Source organism: Haplochromis burtoni, unplaced genomic scaffold (assembly GCF_018398535.1).
Source record: "Haplochromis burtoni strain Fernald_Lab_line unplaced genomic scaffold, NCSU_Asbu1 Contig_43, whole genome shotgun sequence".
NCBI classification, from domain to species: Eukaryota; Metazoa; Chordata; class Actinopteri; order Cichliformes; family Cichlidae; genus Haplochromis; species Haplochromis burtoni.
Genome location: NW_024582404.1, coordinates 2,133,263 through 2,160,975, shown reverse-complemented (window position 1 = coordinate 2,160,975; position 27,713 = coordinate 2,133,263). Strand labels below are relative to the sequence as shown.

The 27,713-nt window shown below is 41.2% G+C and overlaps 1 protein-coding gene across 8 annotated transcripts in view; it reads right to left on the bottom strand.

Annotated features, from left to right (window-relative positions):
- slc4a4a (solute carrier family 4 member 4a) overlaps positions 1-27,713 on the bottom strand; it is a 63,580-nt gene that overhangs the window by 35,572 nt on the left and 295 nt on the right. For 2 of the 8 annotated variants that reach the window (XM_014333475.2, XM_014333476.2), the window contains exons 1-5: positions 26,965-27,119; positions 26,373-26,461; positions 20,855-20,928; positions 12,147-12,320; positions 867-1,002 (exon numbers count right to left, since the gene is read on the bottom strand). In XM_014333475.2, coding sequence (XP_014188961.1) covers positions 867-1,002; positions 12,147-12,320; positions 20,855-20,928; positions 26,373-26,389 — 401 coding nt within the window. In that variant the 5' untranslated portion in view covers positions 26,390-26,461; positions 26,965-27,119. Of the gene's footprint in view, positions 1-866; positions 1,003-12,146; positions 12,321-20,854; positions 21,491-26,372; positions 26,462-26,964; positions 27,120-27,713 lie in introns of those variants that run through there. The other 6 variants (XM_042220116.1, XM_042220117.1, XM_042220119.1 and 3 more) reach the window with 5 other exon arrangements.

Genomic DNA, 27,713 nt, shown 5'->3' with positions numbered 1-27,713 from the left:
AAAGATTTTTATTTTTAGAGACTGAAAAAATATGCTGCATCCTCTTCTATCAAGTAGATCAGCTTTTTTATTGCTTTTTATTAGATTTTTTCAGACGGCTGACATGAAATGATGGGAATCATTACTCCCAAGGCCACACTTACCTATCATAGTGTGTTTCAAACATGTGGTCCAGTGCAGGTTAAATTATGCTGAAGTTTCTCCAGAGCTGACCAAATATGACTGAAGGATCAGCCCCTCATCTGATCCTTCAGTCATATATAATAACTTCCTGTGTGCAGTAGGCACGGGGGCGGAGGCTGGACAATTTTATCGTCAGTCATTAGAAACGCTGGCAAAAAGGCCAAATTTAAAACGATAGTCAACTAGATTTAAAGCAGAACTTAGCAATTAAAAGCTTCACTGAGTTTAATTAAAAGCAATTTTAAAGTGCACTAAAAAATGTCAGCAGTACTTCTGCAAACTGTTTAAACAACAGTGAATCAAAACTTCTACAGTATGTCTGAGTTTAGGATAATGAATCGCTGACTGGGTGCCTCGAGCAGCGGTCCAGAGACTCTGTTTCCTCCTGAAAGAACTTCACTCATCCACTGCTAATTATGTATAAACAATCATCCCATCTCTGTCCCAGTGTGTCCCACTAGAGAGCCACTCAGAAGAAACCAGTAAAACTCTGAGCTCAGTTTTAAACTTGGAGCTGTTTTCAAATGTCTGTTCACTGTTTTTCCATAAAAAACATATATTCATTCATTTTGAGATAAAAACTTAATGTGAGACTGGTTTTTCATCATTTTTATTCACATTTTTAGTGACTCCGTGAAAGGATATGATTTTAACAAAGCAGATACACACAAAGAGGATCTTACCTGGCCGTCTCCTTCCACTCCATCTCTTGTCCATCCACTGACAGGAGCTCATCCAACTCAGTGAAGAGCTGTGGGGGTGCCGGGCCATCGTCGTCCTCACCTAGGATGAAGCGAATCCTCTCTGCTGCTGGTGAGACTGTGGAGAGAGGAAAGATACTGAGGTTCATAGGCTGGCAGTGGTGCCCGTTGGGCAAGGGCTTGGGCACTGGCTTTTCGTCCTCAGCTGGACTCTTCACATTGACCTCAGTAGGAGGTGGAAGCAGCGCAGTGTTCACTGTGACCTCCTCTCTTTTATCTTCAGCGTCCTCTTCTTTTTCCTCCTTCTCTTCTTGATTATTGTTGTTGTTGGACATCTTTAAAATCTGACCCCCCTTTGCTCTCCAAGTCAGCTGACACAGCGTTTGCTTAACAGACTGTAGTCTGCAAGTGTCTCAGGCTCACCACAGTCCCAAAGCACCAGCTAGACCCTCATTAAAATCTTCGGTGGAAGTGACAGCGGCTCTCAGTTGCCTGCTCCAGCACTTTGTGAAGCAGGTAGGAGGGGGCTGATTGGGTTTAGGGTCCCCCTCAGTGACAGTGGCCCAACAGCTAGCCCCAGTCCACCCCCCCAACCCCCCTTCACTTTTCAAACAGTTCTTCGCCATTGGCCCTCCAGCCTTGGCAAGCTGTCCTGAAGCCCCTCATTAACAATTAGGAAATGGTTCACAAACTGGTCCATTCTTCAGCTCAGGCTTGGCTTTCCTTCCTCTTGTCTTCTCATTTGAATATTTAGAGAGTGACACATAAGTGAACCCAGCACAGTTCCAGCAGGAACAATAACGGTGTAATACTCCTCACTATTAAACATGGTGCAAACAGTCGACGTGACAACAGCGTCTTTCACTGAGTGAAACAGACAATATCTGAACATTGCTTCTGAACCCTACTTTGTACTGGACCCACACAACATCACTATAGACACAGACACCAGAAACCTGCACAGTATCCACGAGTGCCTAAAACTGAACAGTGAGACATAAAAAGAGCACGACTACCATTAATAATCACTATTATTTAGTAACTCTGTCCTTTGGCTGGTATCACATGTCAAAATTACACCTTGAACTTTTTTAAAGCAAATGTCACTGAAATTCAGACTCTGTACTGCTCAATGCAGAAGCTCATGTTACATTTAAGATCATGTCTTCATTTAACATTTTGCTGATCTTAATATTTAACGTTTGCTTCAGTATTGTTGTGGCGTGAATAGTGCGGGGCTGTAATTCTAATTTGCTGATATTTTTTGTGCTTGTCTTGGGCTCCACCTTTTAAATGTTTAAATCCAGAATGAATAGCCCTGGCTTTTAATTAGCTGGCAGCACGCATCGCAGTTAGACAGATAACGTGGTTATTCAATAACCGATTAATGTGGTGTTGGGGGCTTGATTTTACAGCTTCTATTAATCTGTTCTGATGGCTCTCCAGGCTTTCCTGCGACCTGACATGTGAGACTTCAGATTTTAGCCCAGATCCCCCCAAAAAAACAAAAAAGCAAACATTTGCTCACAAAACTAGTAGATAATACTGTACACTGCAAAACATAAGCTGCGTAAATCAGTAAATACTCTCAATTTAATATATCTATGCTAACTTTTGTATTTGAATGTGAAGCACTTAAGAAGTCGCATGAACTTAATGGTTTACCAAAGTAAATGGCTTCAAAGTTTAAAGGTAAATGCATTTTATACTACCCTAGTTTGCAAGTGTAAACTCAGGAAAATGTTGCAGTAATTTCCTGTTTTTCATAGCGAGCTAAGTGTTTCTACACAATTATTACCTGTTAAGAAACTATGAACATTTATCAACATTCAGCAACATTAACCCTCAACATTCATCTCTGCAGGCTGTTGCTAGCTAAACTGTCACACAAACTCTTGGAACCACATCACCCACAGCGTCGAAGTCACAACAAAACACAACATAACAGAAACAATGATCACAGCGTGACTGAATTAAGGTTTTGAAAATGAAGTTGTGTATGTACAACTATATGCAAAACTTAGAAAACTAGTAAATATTAGGAGGCAGTGATTAAAGTTAAACATGGACAGCGAGTTTACTCTATGTGACATCACTAATGAGGTGTTCTTGCATCCCTGTTGTTACTAGCATCACTTTGAGTCCCAGGTCTTTTCAGTGACCATTCCTTCAGTGGCTTTTTTGAGGGTTAAGACTTGGATTTACGGTAAAGATCCAGGAATGAATCGCCTTAAGAGCACAGATGTGTGTGTGTCTCTGTGTGATAGCAAAGCCAGCTGATCAGATTACACAACAGCTTGCTAATACTGTAGCACCAGAGAGCTACTACAGTGATGGATATATTTACCATGGAGCATCTTTATTTCTCAACAGGTAATTAGTAAAAATTTGCTTTTGTTTCTTAATCTTCTGAGTCTGTAGGAGCTTCTGAAGCCACCACCATGGTCCAATTACAAGTTAACTATAAGAGTCTGGATTTTACTTTGCAGGACAAATTTAGATGTTGGCAAACACAATTAACATCATATCATCCACCACACTGACTCATTCATTCATTCATGGCCCAACAGTAAAGGGGGTGAAGGGCTGCAGTTTCCCGATTGTGTTTTCTGTGGCACAGGAACAGCAGCAGGTATGAGCCAGACAGGCAGCTGTAAGATTACTAGTTAGGGGATAAACTGTCTGCTGGCACACACACACAGACATACACACACATACACACACTCACTCATTTCTACAAGCTGCAACTAGCTTAAGACACCACAACCTGTTTAATAACATCTTAGAGGGAGTAAAGCACACGTGTGTTTCACACATTCAGCTGACACTCACATCCAGAGCGATTTAGGCTGATTATAGTAAACATTTAAAACAAGCTTTAAATACCTGTATGGACAAAATTACATGCAAACAATGGCAGGCAGGTGGGTGCAAAGAGCCAAGTGATGCGGCCACACACCGAGGATCTACTGCTGTAATTTTCAGGTACTTCAGGTTAAAAAAAGAAGCGGCAAAAAAAATTAATAGAGCAGCAAATGTGCAAATATTTAATCAAAAATCATCGTGAAATATTTTAAAGTGGCATTAAGTGTAACAAACCAAACTGTGGACAGTAAGTATTTATTTTCTTTCCTGTGAATTCGAAGTAAAGACACTCCAGATGAAGCCAAGCATTAGGAGAAATCAGCTTTAGCATGGGTTAGGACAAGCTAACAGCAGAGAAATGTTGAGAGAGAGGCATGGCTCTCAAATAATCCAGAACGGAAATTAAGATGGTGCTAGAAGTGCAATTTCTAGGGGGAAAAGCCACTTACATAAAATAAATAAAAAAATACATACAATTCAAATTTATTTTATTTATACAGCGCCAAATCACAACAACAGTCACCTCAAGGCAATTTTTATTGTAAGGTCGACCCTAAAATAATACATACAGAGAAAACTCAAACAATAATATGACCCCTATGAGCAGCGCTTTGGTGACAGTGGGAAGGAAAAACTCCCTTTTAACAGGAAGAAACCTCCGGCAGAACCAGGCTCAGGGAGGGGCGGGGCCATCTACTGTGACCGGTTGGGGAGAGAGAAGGAAGACAGGATAAAAGACATGCTGTGGAGGAGAGACATTCATAACGGCCAACCTCACCTTAATACAAATAAGTTCCCGGAGCAGTTTCAAGATGGCCGCCTAGTGGTGAGACTTGCTTCCAGAGGAATTTTTTCCAACATGCAAGCAGTTGTATACAACTGTAATCCACTACTATGCCTATCCGTTTTCTAAGTTACAGCCTTTACATCTTGGTTTTACTAATAAGAGCTACATATACATTTATCATCAACTATGTTGCACAAGCAAAGAAATTAACACAAGGGAAACGAAAGAAGCACGTTTGGGTGTTTGAGGGCATCTACAATCCTCATAATAAGGCCAGGAACACATTTAAAGGGCCTTTTATGAATGGCTCTATTTCCTGTCACACGTTTCCTCGTACAATGGTAAGTGGACCGGTACTTACATAGGGCCTTTCTACTCTAATTGAGCACTCAAAATGCTTTATACTACCAGCCTCATTCACCCAATCACACACATTCATACAACGCTTTTATTCTCCAAACGCCTTGTCTAACATTCATGCACACACTCGCCCTCTAATGAATGCACCAGGGGCATCTCAGTGTTCAGCATCTTGCCCAAGGATCCTTTGACATGCAGTTTGGAAGAATCAAGAATCAAACGGTGATGTAGACCTGAGTAGATGTTCACATTTGGTGACAGTGGGGAGGAAAAACTCCCTTTGGGGAGGAGGACATGCTGTGAGCTGGAAGCTCGGAATTCAGACTGGTATAAAATGCTGTTTCACATAATTCTTTCTATTCCTGGCTCTGCATGATGTCAACAAGAGGGGATACACTTAATATGGTCATCTTAGTTCAACCCTCCTGATTATCAGAGGCAGACAATCAGAAGAAAAGTGGCTTAAATGATGAGGCTAGACTGACGAGCTGCACCAGTTCTCAAATCTGGATTATTTTGAGTTGTGATTCACCCAAAGTTACTATAACAGAGTCAAAGAATGCAAATATGTAGCTGTAAATTAGAAGCGTCTTTAAAAATGAATTCCCCAAAGTTTTACAGCTAAATATTCAGCGCGCAACCTAAACTGCAGTTACACAAAAATGTGTCCGAGGATTTTTGAAATTTCTCATGAGAAATAGATGCTGTGATCCAATATAAAAATGAAGAGGTAACACAAATAGTGCTAGTGTCAGAGCAATACCGTCCTACTCGGCCAGTTGCTAAGAGAAAGGTGGGTTTGGTGGGGAGGGTGCGGGTTGAGTCAGAGTGAAAGCAAAGAGGGGGGAGAGCAAGCACGAAAAGGAGGGCTAGAAATGAAAATCCCATCGTTCAAACACAATTTCAAAGCTCTGTGTGCTCTAGCCAAGAGCCATGGGCACACAAAGAGGACTTTGTCCCAGCAGCAAAGGCTCATGGGATAGGGTACGGAGGAAGAATGCTGCCCGGCAGAAAGCTTAGTGCGACTGCCACTAAAGGCCTGTTTAGTCCCATTCTTGACATGCATCCTACACAAATACCTTCCATCTACTCTGACCTTTCTGAAAATCTCAGTGCAGTATAAATGCTACATGGGATGTAGTAACATGCTCATTGTCTTTGGCCACACATGCAATGATATCTGTGCCTCCATTTCACCTCATTCAAAGCAAAAAAAAGTGCAGGACATGTTTTCAAGTCTGACATTCAGTATGCAGGGGAGCTAGCACACAGGCAGCGAGCAGGGACCGGCTTGAATACAGAGTGACACCCTGAGGGTGATTCATTGAGAACACAGTATTTATATCGAGAACATCTAGCTCTGGTATTTTGCTGTGATAGCTGAGGTGGCCAATATAACAAATTCCAGCTGCGGGAAATAACCTGAAATGAAACCACTGTGCTGTCTGCAGGTGTGCTGGATGTAAAAAACATTTTCTCTGTGCCTCCACTGAGCTCAAATGTAAGTTTGATTCCAAGCCACATTCATCCCAAGTAATGTTTAATTCACATGAAATAAATGTGCTGTTACTTAGTTAGAAAGCTCGATTTCGTGCAGGACCTTCACTCCTGCGTACGACAGCTCAGCTGGGAGCGCGCTCCACTTTGTTGTCACGTTTAACTGATATAAGAAGGCGGTGCTGAGACGCATTACTAAACAGATTGTTTGTTACTTTTTCAAATAGAGACCTGTTTAACCATACGGCTGTCAGTTTAGCTCACTGGTTGATTCAGCCTTACGGCTGAAATGCAGCGGCCTGGGTTGGACTCTGACCTGCGATCCTTTGCTGCTGCTCTCTTCCCCATTTTCCTGTCTGCTCTTTACTTTGGACGTGTCACCTTCTGTTTCTCTGTGTCCATGAACGTGTCGATTATGGGAGAGAGGACGGCATTTGTGTTCTGGATTCACATCACTTTTAAATTTGTGGGTGCAAAACAGAATAGGTCTGTAAGAGTGAAATGTGAAGTGCCTGGGTGTTGGGTGGTTGTAAGAGGAGAACGATGCCTGCAGCTCCAGCTGCAGCTGCCACAGTGGAGGAAACTGAAATGAGTGGCAGAGAAGCAGCTGATATCAATCTGCTATGCAATGAAGTAGAGCCTGTGCATTTAAAGGAAGATTTAAAGTAGGCTGCACACTACAACAAAATGTGTTTAAATAATTTTACAAGTTATTAAACCAGATTCCAGCAATGAGAAGCAAGCATCAGCAAAAACAGTTAAAAACCTGCAGGCCCATCAGTAACACTGTTAGGTTACGATCCTTCAAACAAACATTTTGAAACACTGCAGCTTGCGTTAAATGTGGATCATTAAAAAAAGTCCAGTGACTCCATGTGTGCATGTTTTAGCTAGCTTCAGTAGCTTGCTAACTTATAGCTAAGCTAATCACTATAAGTGAACTAGGCAAAAAGTGCTGAGATAATGACTAAGACAGCTAAAATGAGATAATAATGAGGTTATTGTTATTAATATTAGATATCTGATGGAAAAATTATTAAAGCCATGCAACACTCTTTACTGCAAGCTGAAGGAATCTTTCTCTGTCCTTGTCTCAGGCCTTGTTGTGGCTCCTCTGCTATCTGTTATCCAGATGTCCGAGTTCACTGTGTAACTGAACTGTTTCTCTGCAAGAGTGTCGCACACATATCTGTTACCAGGATAACGTTCAAAGAAGTATATAAATGAAACTCGTGGGATTGTGTGGGCGAGCATTTACATAGATTATGCCTTTGCTTCCTTGCAAGTAAAATAAATGAGTTGGTACTCGCTGCTCTGTCTCACTTCATTAGACAAGTTCTCTAACAAAATTATACCAAAAGCATCCAAATAAGCCCTCGAATATTCAGCTCGCCAGTGGCCGTTTATGGCATTGATCCCTGAAAAATTACTATGTCACGATAGTTTAATGGCACTTTTGCTCCCTTTAGGGAATTTGCCTCCCTCTCACCTGATCCCCAGCATCCTCCTCTGTCACACCAAACCTCTGCATGTCCTCATGCATGTCTCAGTAGTCTGTGTCAAAAAGTGTAGAAGAATAACTAAAGTAAATAAAATGATAGTGTGATAGTTATATATCGATAGTGTTTCTATCTATAGTTTTCAACATACTTTTGCAGCACTTTAATCATTCAGGCTTTACAGTGAACACACAGAAAAGTACAGTGAAGTGTTCTGTATAGTGTTTCTTTTTAAAAATCATTCTTGTGTGTTGACCAGGTAAGCAAACAGCTGGAATATGTTTAGGATTAAGGTAATCCTAAAGTACCACAGACCATCCTGTGGTGTAAACATAGTTTTCTTGTTAACTTGTTACCTAGAAATGTTTTTGGGATAGCATACATGCCACACATTTATGCTTTTCAGGAATAAGAAGAAAACTTTGCAGTGTTTCTCTAAATCTTTGCATTTATCAAACAGGAAAAGCTCATCAAGGTTTCCATTCTTTCCATTTGGGAATCCATATACAAAAAACAATTATAGCAATCACAGCTTGCTCTCGGTGACTTTGAGAAACTAATGCTATTATCTGTGTGCAAGCTAAGTTTCTAAGTAATCCCTATAATCCACTTTGAAAGAGCATTTGACCCCAGAGCAGAAAAAGATGAGTAAAAGGTTAGGATTTAAAAGGAAAAAGCAAAACTCATCAAAATGAGCAGGGTCAGAAAGCTGTGCAGTGGACATGCACGTAGCCGGGAGGACGCACTTGCAGTCCCTGCAGTATCCATCTGACCAAACAAGAGGATTTGAGTTCAGAAAGAACACGGCCCTCCCCTGGGGGCGGCCATGTTTTCCACAGAGACAAACATGGAGTGAATAACAGTATGACATTACTGCATGCCTGTCAGTTTTTGAATGCCTGCAGATTTGAGTTTTACAATTGTAGAGGATGACACTTGGGAGGACCCATGTTGTGGATGTCATGAGGTGATGGGGATTCATTTATGGAAAGAATTTAATAAAGTCTTCTTTTTTTAAATTAGGGTCTCTTTAGCATAGTGTCTTTGTCCCGTCTCCCTCTCCTCACCCTCTACTGGTCACAGCAGGCGGTTTTCCCTCCCTGAGCCTGGTTCTGCTGGAGGTTTCTTCCTGTTAAAAAGGAGTTTTTCCTTCCTGTTGTCACCAAGTGGTTGCTCCAAGATGTTGTTTGATTTGGGGTTTTTCTCTGTATTATTGCAGAGTCTTTACTTCATAAAGCACCTTGAAACAACTGTTGCTGTGATTTGACAGTATATAAAAAAACTGACTGCAGGAGAACTGATCATAAGCTTGACGGTGAATGTAGTTGATCTATATGTCGAATGAAATCAACCCTCAAGGTAATTAATTTTTTTTGTCCCATCTCTGCCCTTTTTTGTTTAAAATTACCTGTAATTTGTGTTATTTTATCAATTAAAAAATATTGCCGATGGACGGTGATACAGTATGAATTTCAAATTCCTACATCTCCAACCTCTCAATTTATCGCATTCACAAGATTTTCAGAAAACTTGACCTTTGACCTCTAACCTTGCGATCACTAAGATTCGAACTCGTATAAGATTTTAAGTAGATGCACCAATCGTATCAATTTGCGTCATTACAAATCGTGGTTGTGTGTGCGTGTTAAATTTGATTTAGTGATAGTCGAGTGTGTTTAAGCTTGTCTGTGTGGAGAGGATTGATTGGAATAATGATGACGATGTCCGCTATCACTGTCAGTCATCAGTAAACACTTAATCTGGCTGATGAATCTTCACGTGGCACATTACTAAGTCTGTACTATTAAGTCTGTAATTAGGCGCCATTCTTATTCTTATTTTACAGCGTCGTTGTTCAATCGGGGGACGCTCTCTGTTGAGGAGAAAAGCCTGAATTTGTTTGTATACGAGGTATCCATTATTTAAATGTCCCGGGCAGTCGAAAAGGAGGCAGAGCTGTCGAGAAATGCTAGCAGCTAACTGGGCGCTGACCGTGTCATTCCAATACATTAAATGTCGCAGTGTTGGCAAAGAGAGGAAGTGAGGTAAGATTTGCACATGCGTGGTACCGATCGGGTTTTCGGTACAGATCGGGTAGTGACAGTGGCAATGCTTTCAACCAAAACAGGCGCAGCTTGATGACATCATCAACATGCGCTATCAGGGTAGAGCGGTATAGTCAAAATCTCTACAGTTGGCCAAATTCATATCGCTTCGACCGTATACCATTTATACCGCCCACCCCTACCTGTAGTCTATCGATCAGAGAATATTTCATGTTATTTCACTATGACGACAATGAAATCTGAAAGTTACTCATATATGCAGCTAAGCTTGACGTTACAATTGGCATTCATCTATGAAGTAATCAGCTCATAACTTTAAAAAGAGAGACTTTTCACGTGTAGTAGTAAATGGAGCACATCAACACAATGTGCAAAAGTCTGTTTACGTACAATAAAACATAAGAACAGCCGATTGTACAACAACACCAACTCTACTGTATTCTCTGCGTTTGTGGTGTTCCACACAGCAAACAGTGTTGACCGCTAATAAAACTGACATTTTATCAGTGGTCAAATCAACAAATCAGAGTGCGTAAGGTTTCATCTGTTCCCCCATCGAGGCGGCGACAGCACCAGAGAGTTTTAGGAACAAAAACACAGCCTTCCCTTTCACGAATTAGAACTTATACGAGGGCGATCGTGGCTCAAGAGTTGGGAGTTCGCCTTGTAATGGGAAGGTTGCCGGTTCGAGCCCGGCTTGGACAGTCTCGGTCGTTGTGTCCTTGGACGAGACACTTCACCCGCTGCCTACTGGTGGTGGTCAGAGGGCCCGGTGGCGCCAGTGTCCGGCAGCCTCGCCTCTGTCAGTGCGCCCCAGGGTGGCTGTGGCTACAATGTAGCTGCCATCACCAGTGTGTGAATGTGTGTGTGACTGGTTGTGTAAAGCGCTTTGGGGTCCTTAGGGACTAGTAAAGCGCTGTACAAATACAGGCCATTTACCATATGAAACATGTATTACTGATTGGTGAGCTATCACTGATGATGAATAATCATAGACTTTAACACATGACACATTCCCTACTTGCAATAAACAAATAAAAACACAAAGCTCTTACTAAACAAACATACCAAAAAAATGAATTCATACACTATAAAAGCCAGTTACAGTTGACTTCAGCCCCATGCTGTTCAATACTCCTAACTGTAATTTAAAAAATATCCCAGAAACCAAAAAAAACACAGTTTTTGCTAAACATGCATGTGGACAGTGACCAGCACCAACCAGATGGGCCGGCTGTAATCTATTCTGTGATTGGATTTATGAAAATCCCTCTCATGGAGTGATGTGTGCACACTGTGAAATCCAGTTTTGGCACACTTTAGTCCTCTTGTCACATCACGCGCATGCAGGCATGTGTAAAATTGCATCATTCTCTGGAAATGACAGCGGTCTGCCTCATTATACGACTTGGCAGAACACAAGAACATCTTAAGCTGTTTTCACGAGGACTCATCAGCGTTATGATGCTCTGTTTCTCCAAAAACTGCCAGGAGAGTCCCATCTTCACCAAACTGTTCATGCAGTTCGACGAAAACACTGAGCTTCCTTTCAGTTTGTTCACTTGACTAAGTCGTGAGCTTTTCTCTTTGTGACTGAATACATCACTAAAAGTTTCTGGTGCCAGAAGGATTTTAGTCTTACTTGACCTGAAACTTTAACTTGAACACGGCAATGACCGAGAAAAATGCTGATACCATTAAGAGCTTTGCTTATACTTATGTCACCCAGTATAACCCGCCTCTTCTATTGGTTTCCTCACAACTGGCCAGAGCTGGTTGTCTGAGCATCCACTGATCTCAGCAGCCTGAGGGCGTTTTGCACATAACACTCCTAAGAAGGTTAAGGCAACCAAAAAACAAACACCAGCACATACAACATACATGCTACCGTATACCCAAAACAGACATATTCCTGTCTAAAATTATGACAAAGCCACGGGACGATTCAGCACTACTGCATTCGCGTCTTCACAACCACGACTTCCTAAGAAATTCACTGTCCTCTGTCGAGGCAGACTTGTCACTTAGCAGGACATACAAAGCTATTTCTGGCCACTAAGTGGACTCAGCAACTTTGCTCAGGTCACGCAGAGTCACAGAAGCGTTTTTCTCTGGAAAAGAGAGCAGCCTTCAGCAAAGACAGACGTGAACTCTAATCAGGCCTGACACCGAGTCCATCAGAACTTACTGAGAGGTTTGAGGATGCTGTTGCTGGCCTCGTCGTTGTTTTCTGTCTCCGACTTGTCAAAGACATTCTCCATCAACTTCTCCTTTCTGTCCTTGTGGCCGGTTTTCCGGCGGTGACGCCTCCGACGTCGATAGCTCTTGGGCACGTGCACGCCGATGTAAATGGTGTGGTGACCTGTAAATAAAGCAGAAAGGAAGATGAACTCTGACACGCAACATCCTGACAAATTCACAGCGCCATGATACCGCAAAGACAAACGTCCGAGCTTTCCAGAAATGACAACAAGGCCAGAATATCTATGAAGGCTTGTGCGCTCATAGTCACCCTGTGAATAAAGCCCTCAGCTCAACACGTTATAATCATTTAAATGAGGAAAATAGTTACATTGTTATAAAGCATTCAAATAAACCAGATGCACTGTCTGCACTACATACACAGATGTTAAAGCAGTGCTTTTCAAACACCTCATTTAAGGGCTGATAAAAGTTAAAGCATCCCACCATTTTTATTGGTTAGTGAAAACCAGTTATTCAATTTTTGGTTTAAATTTTAGGTTTAATTAAATTAAATTAAATTAAATTTAATTTAATTAATTTAATTTAAGTTTACATTCAATTTTAGGTTTTTATTTTTGTAATTCAGGTTTGGTTCGGTGGCTTTCCTGAGTGGATTTGTTCGCTTCATGTCAGCTGTTATTTAACAATGCTCAGTTTTAGTTTTATATATTGACATTTGTAGGCATCTTTTTCATTTATATTATATGTCGGGGGCATATTTCTCAGAAGTGCAGAGTAGATCTTAGAATACAAACAAGATTTAAAGGTAGGACTTCGAAGTTCATACAATTTTTATGCAATGTTGAGATAAATAAAGCAAATATTGGCACCCAAAAGTGCTGAAGTTCAGGACACATAGCCTAACAGTGGAGCAGATGTGCCTCTGACCTTTAGATAATACACTTTTAAACTATCAAACATCACTGACAGAAAACTTATTAACCATAATTCTTCATCCCTGATCAACTTCTTATATATTTTCCTGTTTCCTAAACACTATTAAACCCCGATTCTTTTGTCCCCGTGACAGAACAGAGAAAACCGACTCATAGTGTGTTAAAATATTGACATTTTATTCAATCATCTTCTGGAAGAGAGAGACCCCTGCACAGCTCAAACGCCAGTTGCAAGAGCTCTAACATTAGAATCATAAACTGTGCTTCATATAGGTGTGATTTTGGTACTTTACACATCACACAGTCTCAAACTTTGCTTATATGGCAAGTTCCTCATTTCAGTGTCTTATCTATTAATATGGCTGTGCACTAAAACTTCCTGTTTTTCAGTCTGGCTGAGCACTTAGTTTGGGAGTCAAAAGCGGCCTTGCTCTACAAGCCTTTATTAAAGTACATAAAACAATATAATGAGCAGATACACATTAAAAATATTTCTCTTATCCCTAACAACACACCATAGCATTCTAGCATTTTTCCCAAGCCTGGTTTTTAATCACTACAATAAGAACGACGAGGAAGAAGGACTGAAGTTGACCGTGCACGTTAGCAGCAAAGCTCACTTTGTTTATTTTGCCGTCCACCCGTCCAGCCATGTATCCACGTCCACTTATTTACAGTTACAGTTGGGTTATAGCATATCTCGACTGTTTATTTTTGCTTCAGAATTAATATTCGTTGAGCTCAGCTGCTGGAGACATTAACCTGTGGACTCGATCTGATCTTGACCACTTCTCACCTCAGTTCGAGCTTTCTCACATGGATCAGAGCAGAGCGATGGCACCAGAGCAGCGTAACAGTGGCAGCAGTATGCCATCAAGTCACACTCTGCAGTGAAGCCACCACCGACTGCATGGCTACATCCCTCGTATACAGGCTGACAAGCAGACCATACTGCATGCTAATAACATATTATTTGCATGGATGTGAGGTTCATGCCAGCAGGCTTCACTGTACATCCACACGTGTGCAGAATAAGGCGAGAAACTTTTACATAAGTTACTGAACTTTAACTTATTACTAATGCGGGTATGTGAGAATTGAAGCCACACGTACCTGAGTGTTACATTGTCAGTTAAATGGTCATAAAATTAGTTTATTAATTTTGAATCTGATCCTGACACACTTTCTTTCATAGCATCAAACATCAGAAGTGCCCCTGAAGCTACTTTAGTGATAACAGAATAATAATTTAGTTCTGCATGCTTCATTTCTTGTAGTTTCAACAGATTAGTTGGTGTTTAACGCCACTAATACTTAGCAAATAATCATGAACGCCAGTTTGCCAAAACTTTACAAAAAACTTTTTTTTGTTTTTCATTTCAGATGTTTATTCTTTGTAGTAAATTAGTAAAAATGTGAATAATAAGAATAATTCTCATCATCTTCTCTCATACCTGCAAACCTTTAACTTAAGCTAATACAATCTGTTTTATATAATCTATTATTTTCACCAGACTTGGGTAAGAAAAAAGCCCAATAAAAGCAACATCACAGAGCAAACATCAAACGGGCTCCAGGAAGAAAAAGCTCTGTGCGATCGGTGTCAAATGTCTCCTTTGGAGCAGGTCGGGCGAAGCTGAGCCAAGCACTGCACATGACCCAACCAGGAAGTGGCTGAACCCCTCAGCACAACAAACAATGACCTCTTAGAAGCACAACAGTGTTCATTATTCACTCGTACCACAACGCCTTGTCTTTTATTTTTAGGGATTCATCTAAATTCAGTGACACCAACAGTTCACAACACCGAGCTGATGCAGGGACGGAGAAAGTCAACAACTGTGAAGGCTTCTGTAAACCAAGGGGACTATTTTAGGTGGTCGGGCGTTGTGCTCCTCTGTCTGTGATCATTTATTACATTTTTCAGATGACGTCCAAACAGAGTGAAGAGCAAATATTACACTGAGCCAGGGGCTGATCTACAGCTGCCCCCCAACGTTTACCTCCGTCACTTTTAGGAGAGCTTGAGCTCTTTCCTTGGCCCGTCGGGTCGGCTGGATGTGGTTTGTTTAAAACTCTTTTTTTTTTTTTTTTCATCTAAAATGACAGAAATATGCTTCAACACATCTCTGGTCTTCTGTTTTGTTCTCAGAACTAAACTCTGGCTTCCTCCCACAGTCCAAAACATGCAGTTGGTGGGGACAGGTTAATTGGTAACTAAATTACCCACAGGTGTGAATGTGAATGCAAATGTTTGTCTGTCTCTACGCGAGCCCTGCGGCACACTGGCAACCTGTCAAGGGTGAACCTGGCTCTCGCCCTAATGCAGCTGGGATAGGCTCCAGCAGCCTCGTGACCCTGACAAGCATAAGTGGAAGAGAATGGATGGTTGGTTAAAATTCCACACGGAGTGTTGTTATATTAATATTTAAAAACGTCAATGCTGGGTATCTCAAAAACTTGATGTGCTTAATCAGACCACATATCTGAAGTCAGTGTGGGAGGTGGTGAATAAAAAGCATGACAGAAATAAAAACGGAGACAGAGGAAGACAAAACTGGAGACCGAGCCACCATCACCCACACCTGACCTCCTGCCCTCTGTGCTTTTGGTTCAGCAAAGATGGCACAACTCCCATGTTTACATGATAACATGCAAACACAAGATTAATCTACAACTCTGGGATCCTGTGCCAAGGAGGGGAAACATCCAAACAGAATTCATGCACTCTAAGAAACGAGCCTTCAGCTAAATGTAAACTCTCGTGACACCCTAAAGTTTTGCCCACCCTAAGGTTTTGTGCGTGGTGCTTGGGGTCTTTGAAAGCAGAACTATTAAATACAGGAAGTCCAGGTTGAGAAATGAGAAGGCCTGCTATATGATGGAGGGACGACTGGTGTCATTTACTTTAAATATAGTTTTTACTTCCTTGGATTCTTGTGTTATGCATTTAGTTAGTTGTTAGATTTAATTACTGCTAAACTAAAGTAACTATTAAACTGGTGGTTTGGTTGATACCTCTTTGTATCTTGTTTATCTTGTTTGAACAGCAGCAGTGGGGAGGAAGACCATCATTTTAAAATTAGTAGACTTTTAAGAGAACCATGTTCAAGGAGGGACAGCCATCGACTACGACTGGTCGGAGGAAAGAGAACTGAGACAAGAGGGACACAGAGAGACAGGGACCAACACAAACTACAGGAGAGTGAAGACAAAGGTTAATGGCATCCCTGCAGTAATGGCACATAAATGCATCAGGAGTGAAAAGAGGGAGTAGAATTCAGTGCATCATGGGAAATCTTCCAGCAGCCTTGGTTACACTAACACGTTTAAGTTACTGTAGCAGCAGATCATTATTGATCTGTTCCTTAGTTTCAGACGAGCAAAAACAGCTGTTACTTCTTTCAAGTCTTCTGGAGATTTTTTTTCCAGCTTTTGTGTCCTTTGTGCACAAAATCAGCCCTTCCCCTGCCTCCTTACGGTTCATGCCCATCCATCAATTCTCTTCTTTATCAGTATCAGGGGCTGGAGCCTCGCAGAGGTACCACAGGGTGAGAGGTGGGGTACACTCTAGACAGGGTGCAAATCCGAGGCAGAGCTAACAATGGTTCAAATCTATTTTTAACTATTGATCTGTTATTTATTTATGTTTTTATGCTTGTTTCTCTTATGGAACATGTACAAAAGAAAGGAGAGGAGATGCCAGCATCTGAACAGGAACTCACTTAGCTGCCCGAGTCTGCGTCTCTCCAGCCTAACGTAGCAGGATAAGACCTGCTGTGCGGGAAACCCTGCGATGGAGTCAAAGTCATCAAACGTTTTAAATCTCTTTTTAATCAGTGTATGTATTTTGGGCTGGTGACCACTGAAAATTGTTAAAATGAAATAACTGCCCAGGGGTGCAGGGATGATGCTGGGTGGCAAGACTTGCTTCTAGGTGAATTTCTGCGCCGGCATTCTGGTAGTTGTATAGCAGAACCAGGTAGCTCAGTTTAACATAACACAGGTGGCATAGGAGAAGATAGCTTGAAGCCTGACGCAGTCGTAAACAAGCTTTAAATTCAGGTGAGCTTCCATCTTCAGTGTCAAATTAAAATGTAGTGGAAACACAGCCTACCTGGATACATCAGGTGCAATAGGTACAAGGGAAACTAAAACACATTTCAAACACCTGTGTTTGATGAGCAACTTCAAAGTGTCAATAAATGACAGTTATGTAATTAAACAATTGGATCAATGGTGGATTTGGAGACTAATGTGGAGATTTTCCTGTTGCTGTGACTCAACATGACAGAAAAGCTGAGACACAGATGGCTGAACAGTAGCTAAAAGAGACAGACGGCGCTAATAAAGAACACCGAGCCATTACAGCTGAGAGACGAGCGATAAAAACGAGACGCTTGCATAGGCCGAAGCAGAACAAGAAAGGAGGCGGCTGAATGAGAGGACAGCGATGAAGGCGAAGGAATAAAAAAAATAGTCAAGTCAAGGAGCTGGAAGGGAAGATTTGCAGGGAGCCAGAGCGGCTTTGTGAAACAACTTCCTGTTCTTTTTTGGAGGGTGGAAGAAGAACTTCTTTTGGGGTCGCCCATGAGCACAAAGTGAATGAAATCTTGTGTTTGCCAGGAGGTTTGTTTAGCTCGCCAGATTTCTGAGGAGAGGCAAGGCTACAGCCAGTTTCCCCAGTAACAGCACTGCTGGGACATTGCCAGACCAGTGGTGGGGGGAGTGGCAGCACACCACACAGCACTGACAGCATACTAATACTCCAGCCTTTAAACGTGTTGTTGATTGTTGGGCTTCTTTGTCAGAAAGAATACAGATTTGTTTTTGCTGACTCAGCAGCAGGAGAGACTAAACAGACTAACTGCTGCTAAAAAGAATGTGATACCTGGCCCAAAGCTGCTTTACAGAATCAAAGCGTACAGTGAGAGACGTGTCCGGCTGTATGTCCGTTTGGCTCCTCTGAGAAAGCAGCACAGAGCGGGAAAACAAAACGTAGCCATCAGATCCGAGACTGACGTGTAAACTCCAGCACTGATTTCACAGTAACAAATACGCATCTTTAAAGTAGATTATTCTGTTGTTTATTCTGGGTCTTGGTTGTTTGAGCTCCTCACCTTAATGAGCCAGATTTCTTCTCATTGGATGCCACTCACAGACAGAAGGTTTGAATAGCAGGTGGGCGGAGCTTCTGTCCCCAAAGAGTACAATAAGTGGGATATGTAGAAACTGACCTTTTGGATCTCAAAAATGACTTGTTCATGCAGTCAGGTCCATAAATGTTTGGACAATCACTCGATGTATTTCGATGCCATGACAGGCCGTCGGTCACTCCTTCATTTAATCACTGCTGAAGCTGTTTTTCATTTTTCTTTCACTATTTTGTTTCACTCCTAATTTCACTTCACTTTAATAACATTGCTCCCAATTCCAGCTTCATGTGAAAAGTCTTCTGTGTGTATTGATAATATACATAAAACTCATGAGATTATTATTATCATTACAGGGCTCTACACTAACTAACTTGTTAGCATCGCTTAACACCGCAGTTTTACATGTGCACATTTTTTGGGAGGAAGTTGCAGTCCATACAGACAGTATTCATTTCTAAATTATTAACTAACAAACTTGTGCTTAAAGTGCTTTGTCAATATTGTAGAAAATGTTCAACTTAATCATCATCTCAGCTCCTCTGACGACCTGTTTGCTGTTGCATGCTGCTGACAGGCAGTGGGGAGAGGGGACACTTGGGCATTTATTGCAGCATATAATGTGTTTTCTGGATACACTGGTGCTTTTTCAGCGTTCAGAGGTTGATGGCACCGTGTCAGAGCTGGCTAAAAATATTCAGAATATTGCAGAAAATATTCTGCAATATTCTGAAATTTTGCATAACAGCTATTTTATTTTAAGTTTAAATTTCTTCAGTATTGAACAACAGAAATAGGCTTTCTTGTCCGAGGTCATTTAAGTGAAAAAAAGAAAAGAAAAAGACAGCAGCCGACAGCGCTGTAATCAACGGTAGACTGGTGGGTAATAAGCGAATGAATAATGCAGAAAACAGAGATTGGAGACGAGAAACTGTTCCTGAAGTACAGAGAGAGAGAGAGAGCTGTGTGATTTTTATCGTGGTGGAAGCAAAACAGCAAAACTCAGAGGGAATTCATGACGACATTGATCACATGTGAAGCGCAGTTTGCTGCTTCTTTTGCTGCTGGCTCGGTGAATTTTGGTTGGAGAGACAAAACCTGCAAAAAGACGTAAACACAGAGCGGACCCGACGCATCAGGATCGCTGAGCTCCGACAGCGTGTCCGTCTACGGGCCGTCGGGTGAGAAAGCCGAGAAAGACAAAGCTGATTCTGATGCGTCGGGTCTGTGTTTACGTCTTTGTGTGGAGTCCGTGTACCTGCTCTCATCTGCTGTTTGGTTGTTGTTGAAATGGTTTTGTGAGCTTTAATCTGAGAATCTGGCGTTTCTGGCAAAACACAGTTATATTTAAAAGTCGATTCAGGATTTAATGAATTGATATCGCTTTATTCAAGCTACTCACCTCCCACTTCCACCTGCACTTTCAACTGGACCACGGCCAATCAGAGAGGTCCCGCCCCTTACTATCTCTGATTGGTTTAGTCCACGATAGGGGCATAATGTGTGTCTGTTGTTGACCACAGGGAAGGTTGCAGATTTTTTTTTTTTTGTTACCCGAACAGTTGGTCGCACTGGTGCAACCAAATATTTTTTTAGTCGCACCACTGAAAAATTTGGTCTCATTTGCGACCAAATTGGTCGCACTCTAGAGCCCTGCATCATCATCATTATTATTATTATTATTATTATTATTATTATTATTATTATTATTATTATTATTATTATTATTATTATTATTATTATTATTACTATGTTGACAGCTTTCATTATTGAACAGGTTTATAGTTTTTTAACCACGGGTTAGGTGGCTCTTACATTCCTTGACTCCAGGTGTATTTGTCAGTGTTGGGAAGATTGGTCTTACTGTGTGCAGCTAGTTCACAGCATGAACTTAAATTACTTAAATATACCCCAATGTCTCATTAGTGGCCCTGGGCAACACAAAACAATAGCAAGAGTCTGCAGTGGATCGCATGCCATACTTTGAAGTTCCTGGATTTAAAGTATTTAAGATTTACTTCATTTCAAATTTAAAATCAGCTTTCATGTATAAATATTTTTACAGTTCGTCTGTTACAGACACAATCTAAAATGCAAAAAAACCAGAAGGCCATGGCTGCCTGTAATCCTAAATGAGCGCAGAGAGCAGAATGCAGCTCATTCTAAAGTTTTAAAGCTGTTAACTGGCGCATGTTAAAGACGGCAATGCTGAAAGGTTTTCCTGTTCCTGTCCGCTGTCCTGTAGGTCAGGATTAGTGAGGTAAACACAGCATCACGCGCTCTGTGGTCCACATCTTTCTCCTGCCAGCTCGCTGAATAGCTGAGCATCAGGTTGTACATGCAGGAAGTAGAAACTGGCAGTTTTGAAAAGGCTAAACGACCTCCCTGTGTTTTGGGACTTCTTAAAAAAAATTATATACATATATATATAAAATTCTGTTTTCTTGGTTAACTATTGTTTCTAGGCAAATTGGGCTTGTTTTTTACTTCAGAACCTGAGGAACCTCTCAGAAGTTTTAAAAACTGGGAAAAATCTATTTTATTTCTTCTTCTTTTTTTAGGCAGCTACATAGAAGAACTAAAGAGCAACAGGTAAAACTTACCTTCTACTTCCTCTTCATCACAAAGGTGCTTGAGTAAGGATGCCCCGCGGTCCAGCACCGCCTCATCCTCCATCCTGTAGTAGTAAAAAAGGAAGAAAGACTGTTCACACTTTTCCTCCAGCGACAGCGTGGAGCCATAGCGCTTGGGCTCGTTCACTTGCAGTAAGTTCGGACTGGGGTTCAGTCTGGTGCTGCTGGTGGCGCTCATCTCCACCCATCAAAGGCTCCAGAGTTACAGCGCCTTGAGATGTAATTTTCAGCAAGCAAACTATCCTAACTTAGAGAACACGCGTCGTCCTTCCGGAGGACAAAGTGTGCAGTCGGTAAGTGTGGTGTAATGGATTTAATCTAGAAGAGGGGGGTGAGGGGAGGACAGGAAGTCCTCTAATTGACTACGATGTCCAGAGTGTCCGCGCTGGACATGCGCGAAAAAATGTCCGACTGACCGAGACTTAAACCCGGTAAAATCCGGATGTGACTTTGGCTTCACTTGACTTTGATTAGAAACAGAATCAAGGTGAAAAACCATCAAAGGGAGCGTCAATAAATGTTGTGTCTAATCAGTTACACGCCCCCACATTACAAAGCCTCTCCATCTGTTTGGTAATGCCTGCCAGCCCCCCCTCCATCACCCTCCACCCAAGAAACAAGTGGGCCATCACATGTCTGTATACTCATCCTCCCTTACAGGATTACACCAGCTTTACTTAAGTGACATCACACTCACACAAGCCCGTAAGAGGCTGGCGTGCCGGCGCCTCCGCCACTCTCCAAGAACCTCACAAACGTAACGTTACCTCCAACGGGCCGAACTGTTTCCCAACAAACATTGACAATAAAAAAGGATTCAAATGTCTCTACAGGCTGACTTGCCTTGAAGGTAACAACAGGTTTTGCCTTCTAGATTTTATACTGATCTTTACAGTATGTACTGCCAGTTATGCAAGACGAGCAACAGCAGAAATAAAAACGTTGCTGTCTTTAAGCTCAAATCTCTGTTTTTTTGGGGGTTTTTTTTTTACACACACACAAAAACATTCACAGTTATAAGTTCCAGATCTTCCTCATAATTCACAAGCGTCCTCACACCCTCGTTTGTCCTACAGTGTGCTTTTCGTTTGTTTTAATCAAAAGATTTCTGAGTATTTTTTTCCAGGACAATTCTTTTGTGTGCATGTCGTTCTGTCTGTTAACACGACCGATCGAAGACTTTTGAACTGATAAAATGGCAGAATTCGGTCGTTTTAACAGTCTATTAAAATTCGCTTTTCATCACTAAGATCTTCAAGGTTCACTTAATGATTTTTTCAGTTGAAAAGTGACAGAAAGCCTGTGCCAAACATCAGGTGCAGGGGCCAGAATTGGCCCACCAAAGACTCCAACCTGGGCCACTGAGCGGCTTAGGAAAACATGAAGGAGGACATGAATTTTAAACCTGTATTTTCAAGTTTTACAGTTTTTCTTGATGGTGACTCCCCGTCCAATACCAAAGCAAAAAAGTTGGATAACAATTAAATACCAGAAAGTGCACTGCCTACTATAGAACTGTCAGTTCACTGTAAAAATCATGTAAAAATTAAATATTCTGTCAATTAATAAAAAGTTTCTGGATGCCCCGCCCTTAACCTGCTTCAGGTGGAGGCCACTTCCTGTTATAACTGGCTTTTTCTTTGCCGTTGTTTGTGCTGCTCAAAAGGGAAAGTCTCTGTGGGAGCTTTCTGTCTAACATTGGACAGACTGTGTGACACATCTTGTTGTGATTGTTGGGAATTGGTGCCTTTGCATGATAAACAGGATGGAAACAGATGATAAAAGCATGACATAATGCTTTCCTTAAACACAAATCTTTCCTCATCAGTTCAGTCAGATTCTGAATCTTTTTAAGCCCTTAAAAAGCTTCAAGTTCAAACAAAACATCTGCTGCTGCTGTGAAAACAACACCAGTCGTTTTAGAGGTTTTAATGCAGACACAGACTGTTTGATGTGTTTGCAAAAAAAATAGTCCAATTTTTTCAAATCTGTCTGCAGAATTTAAAAGCCTCCTAACTGTTACCTGCAAAGCAATAAAATATTGAATTCATTTAACATCCATTTCTTCCACTAATTAATTGATTATAAAGAAAAAAGAAAATGCCTGAAATCTCTTCTTGCAGCTTTTCAAATAGGATTTCTTGCCTTTTCTGCACATCAATGAAACGTTGTCTTCCGTTGTCGAAAGGTCAGAGTGACATTTGAAAAGATTATGAGGCGTTCTTTGAGAAATCTATTTCTACTCAGTTTCTAACCAAAAGAACAAACACGCTAAAAGATGAGAAAACACTAACAAGCTAATTTTCTTTAAGTTAGCAGCATTGTTTCAGCGGGGCATACTTTCAGATCGAACGTTTAAGGTGTTGTAAACAGGCGTACATAAAACAGGCGCTCTGTAGACGTCATTTTGAGCTATTGGAAATGAAAGCACTTTTTTCTGTAACAGTAATCTTAAAAAATGATCAGCAGAGCCTCAGGTAACGGACGTTGAAGCCCCCAAGACAGGAAATAAATTAATGATCTACATTTGGTTATTCTGTGTATTTAGGCAATATCAGATAAATAACAACAGCATCTATAAGGACGTCTTCAACATTTTGAGGGGTTTAGGTCACAGAAGGTTTGACAGTTTGGGGATGAGAGGGCTCAGAGGTTAAAGGTCAGCTACAGAACTGTCAGGAGACTCATTAATGTGTTGTGCTGTGTAATTATCATGCATATAAAATAACATGTTTACTTTTTCTCTTGTTAGGCAAAGTTATAAAGCCAGGGCAGGAAGAAGTGTGTGTTTGCAACAATCCACCAAATGATCTGAGTTACAGAGTCTCTTATCCAGGATTTGGTGATATTACCTAATACTCAGATAAAGGCTGTGTGATGGGCTCCTTCGCCATCCTTGTCTGCCTGTCTGTGTGTCTCGCCACAGGTATTGCAGAGAAGTTGTTATTTGTTCTCAATCAAGACGCCAGCAGACCTGGGCGCAGTGCACCTGTGCCTCACGGCAGCCCTCAGACTTCAGTTCCTGTGGTGCTCTCTTCCCTGAAACACTGCTTCAGCGTTTGCTTGCTCCTGACTGCACTAACTTCACATGCACACTGGTTGATTTAACTTCCTATATTTCTTTAATTTAGCATAAACTGTTTCTTAATTGGTGCCCTTTGCCATGCCCATGCAGCCTGGTTTGTGGTTTTACCGGTTAAAGAACAAACTGGAGTTTTGATGTGCCTGAGTCAACTTCTTAAGAGCTTTAAAATAACACTAAGTTTCAGTCACAGCTAAAGCTGTGGTTTTGTATCTCTGCACTTCACTGGTTTTCCTGCTAATGCTGCCGTTCCCACTTCCTTCATTGCCACCTATGGAACAACCAAGGACATAACATGCAAAACTCCATTCGGCCTCGGCTGACCGCCCACACATGCCTGCACTAAATTTAACATAAGAGAAGAAGAAACGACCTCGTGTTATAAAAAACTAAAAACTCTGTCTTGTATCTGCTTCTACCCTAACTCTAGAGTTTTAAGAGGTAAAGGTTTAATAGATATCTGGCTTCATATTTTGTGTGCATGATATGAAACCAAAACCTTTGAGCCTCACCTTTTACCACTGGGTTAAACATAATCTGACAGATTTAAAGTGCATAATGAAAAACAAGCAATCCAAACATTCACTGATTCCTCTGCTGAAAGGATGTGGCGTTTTTTTTCTGCACAGTCTTAACTTATCAGACTTTTCCAAGTTGACTTAAAGATCAGTCTCATGTCACGTGATCTCATGAGTTCATAAAGGTACATTCTTTGCATCTTCTGTCGTATGCTTTGCTATTTAGAAACACGAGTCTTATTGTATTTAACAAGTGAGTGACTTATAGTTCATAATGAACTCATTTAAACCAAAAGTGACAGGCAGAGTCTGAGTCCAGTCTAGTTTATAGTAAGAAATCATCTTTGTAAAAAGAATGTGTGGTGGCTTATGAGACCAAAAGGGGGAAAAACAATATTACCAAAAAGTGCAGAAGACGATACACTTCGTCCACCTTTACATAACTTTTATTGGGCAGCACTTCAACAGATGTTCCTTCTTTCATACAACAAAAGTTCAGGACTTGACCTTGAACCTGATCTGCTCCGAGTCTGCTGCTAACATAGAAAGCTTTCCATTACCTTTGCTTTTAATGGAAGTTCTGCTAAAATAATGCTATGCTAGCTCTCCAGTTAGAACAAATGGAGAATAAACGCACCTAAAATGCAAATCACATGAACCCTTATGCAAGTTTCATTAATCAATAATTGACACTTTGCATATGTTAAAGATTAGTAACTAAACCTTGAAACAACCCTATTAAAACTGTACAAGCAATCAGAACCTAGAGGGCTGTAACTTTGCACTTACATTAGTGCAATCTGTCCCTTCACAGATAACTTATCAGTCTCTCTGTCTTCACTACAACCTGCATGTAGCGTGCACTCTCTGTCTGTGTCTCCAAACCATGGAAACATCAAACAGCCTAAAGGCATCCACATTGTGTTGTGGCTGACGGCATCTGCTCACGTGAGAAATGAAAAAATGCATGCAGGTCATGTATCGAGTATCTCTGACCTCTGGTCAGATTTGTAAAGGAAAATCTCCCTACAACAACTAACAACAACTAACAACAACTAACAACAACTAGGGCGAAGTAAAAGTCATCACTCTGAAAGCCAAAAGGGTGGTTGTGCAGTAAAAGGATAGTTTTTTGGTAGCTATCACACCTGAAGATTCAAGTGTGGTGTCTAAATAAACGCAGGTGCTGATGGATGTTGAAATTATGGCTCCAATCTTTGTGATGGAACAAACAAAAGATATTCAGACACTTTTTGTGATTCATTTTTGATCAGATTGATTAACTGTAATAAGCTTTGCTTTTATCGTCTCTGTGTTCGTCTTTCTTCTTTGTGTTCTTTATTCGGTTTCTAATTGCAACCTTGAAAAACCCCATCATAAAGCCGCACCAAGATCTGGGTTTCTACAGTTATTTCAAAAACCTTCCAAATGTTTTTAAAATACAAAGATAGATCAATATATCCAATATATTCCGTGATTAATATTTATCAGAGAAATATAGGCGGTGTGTTTAAAGTAGCTTCACCATCCAAACAATTGCACGTTAGGTGACAGAATCCATGTGTGTCAGAGCTTACACTTTCACATCTTTAAACCTAAACTGACCTTAAAGGGCTGGGCCTTTGTTAATGGACGACTGTCCTGCCTCGACATGTGATATTTATTATGGGAGCTACGCTCAAATTGACAGATTTCCTATTTTAAATGAATCTGAAAGACTAAAAGAACAAATTAAACGCCTGTTTTTACGCTTTTACTTTTTAAATCAAAACATCGTAATTGTTCACAAGTATCAGCAGCTTTTTTTCACACACGTGTGTTCGAATCAATCTTAATATATAAAATGTCTTAACTATGCTGTGAAAAAGCGTCTGACGGGATCACTTACTTCTTGGTGCCACTCATCTCTTCAGCGTGCGATAAATCTCCTTGCTGAGCAGAGCGGATCAGAGGAGCGAGCGGCTGCTGATGTTTGACCTGACAAAGTAACACAGAGAGATGATTTGCTTTCACGGGCAAGTCTTACACACAGGAATCACAACAATGTGCTACATGTGCTGCTGCCGCTGTAAAAGTTTAGCAAAGGTTAGACTTAAAATCACAACGCAGGAAAAATGCAACATATGGTGCTGACATTCACACCGAAAGATCAAACAAGCGGACTTCATTAACTTTGCACTTGTGTGCAGACCCTTTGGCTCCCAGAAAACACCATCAAATCAAGTTGAACGAGCAAACGGCCTGACCAAAACAACAGCTGCGCATTTTACGCGCAGCCCACTCTTAAGTATTGTGATAATTTACCAAGTTGAGCATATAAAGTCACAAAAAGCAAGAAAAGGTCTACCGGCTCCTGAAGACACCTGCAGAAAAATGAAAAGAAAACAAAGCTGATTTCGTACCAAGGCGTCTTTTTACGCATGTACACGAGGCCGGAACACGTTCCGCTGTCCAAAGTGAAACTGGAGCTGCGGACTTACCTCTGTGTTATTGATCTTTGGCTTTGTGTCTTTGGTTCTTATTGTCCCTCCTTCGCTGGCATGCAGATAAGAGGTACTGCTCCCACTTCTTAGAGTAAGTTTGAATGTGGCATTGTGACAGCAGCTGCGCTCAGCGTGCAGCCTCTATCTCCTGGACCATCCTTCCTTCAACGCCACTCCTCCGGTGGGAGGTCAAACTGCCCCTCCGCTGCACCGTCCTGTTTTTCCCCCAGCTTTGTTTTTGCTCCAGCTGAACCATTGCGCGGTTTGACCGCGCGGGCACGATGTTGGAACGCACGCGGATATTCGCAGTAACGTCTGTCCGAACTAAAATCACGCACAAAAAGAGCGACATTGGATTTAAATCATTCAATTAGATACTTCGAAATTAGTAAATACTTCAAAATCTGGTAATCTGTACTTTCTGAAATCACGTTTAACTTATTACTATTGGACATACTTTTGGCTCACATAACAATCTGTGGATGCTTTCATCAGGCACTTGCAGAGGGGGGTAGCAGAGCACCTGCCCCTTTCCTGATGGGTGCCCCAAGTTTTTTTTTTTTTAGGGTTTGCACAGAGTGGATAGTCAAACAAACTGGATCCTCATAAATGCATTCTTTTATATTTATTTATTTATTTTGTCCTTATTACTTTAATATTATAGCACTAGGAATAAATCCTATGGGAAGGATGCTGGATCAGCAACATCATGCAAACTTTTGACCATAGTACGTACAGTATATACT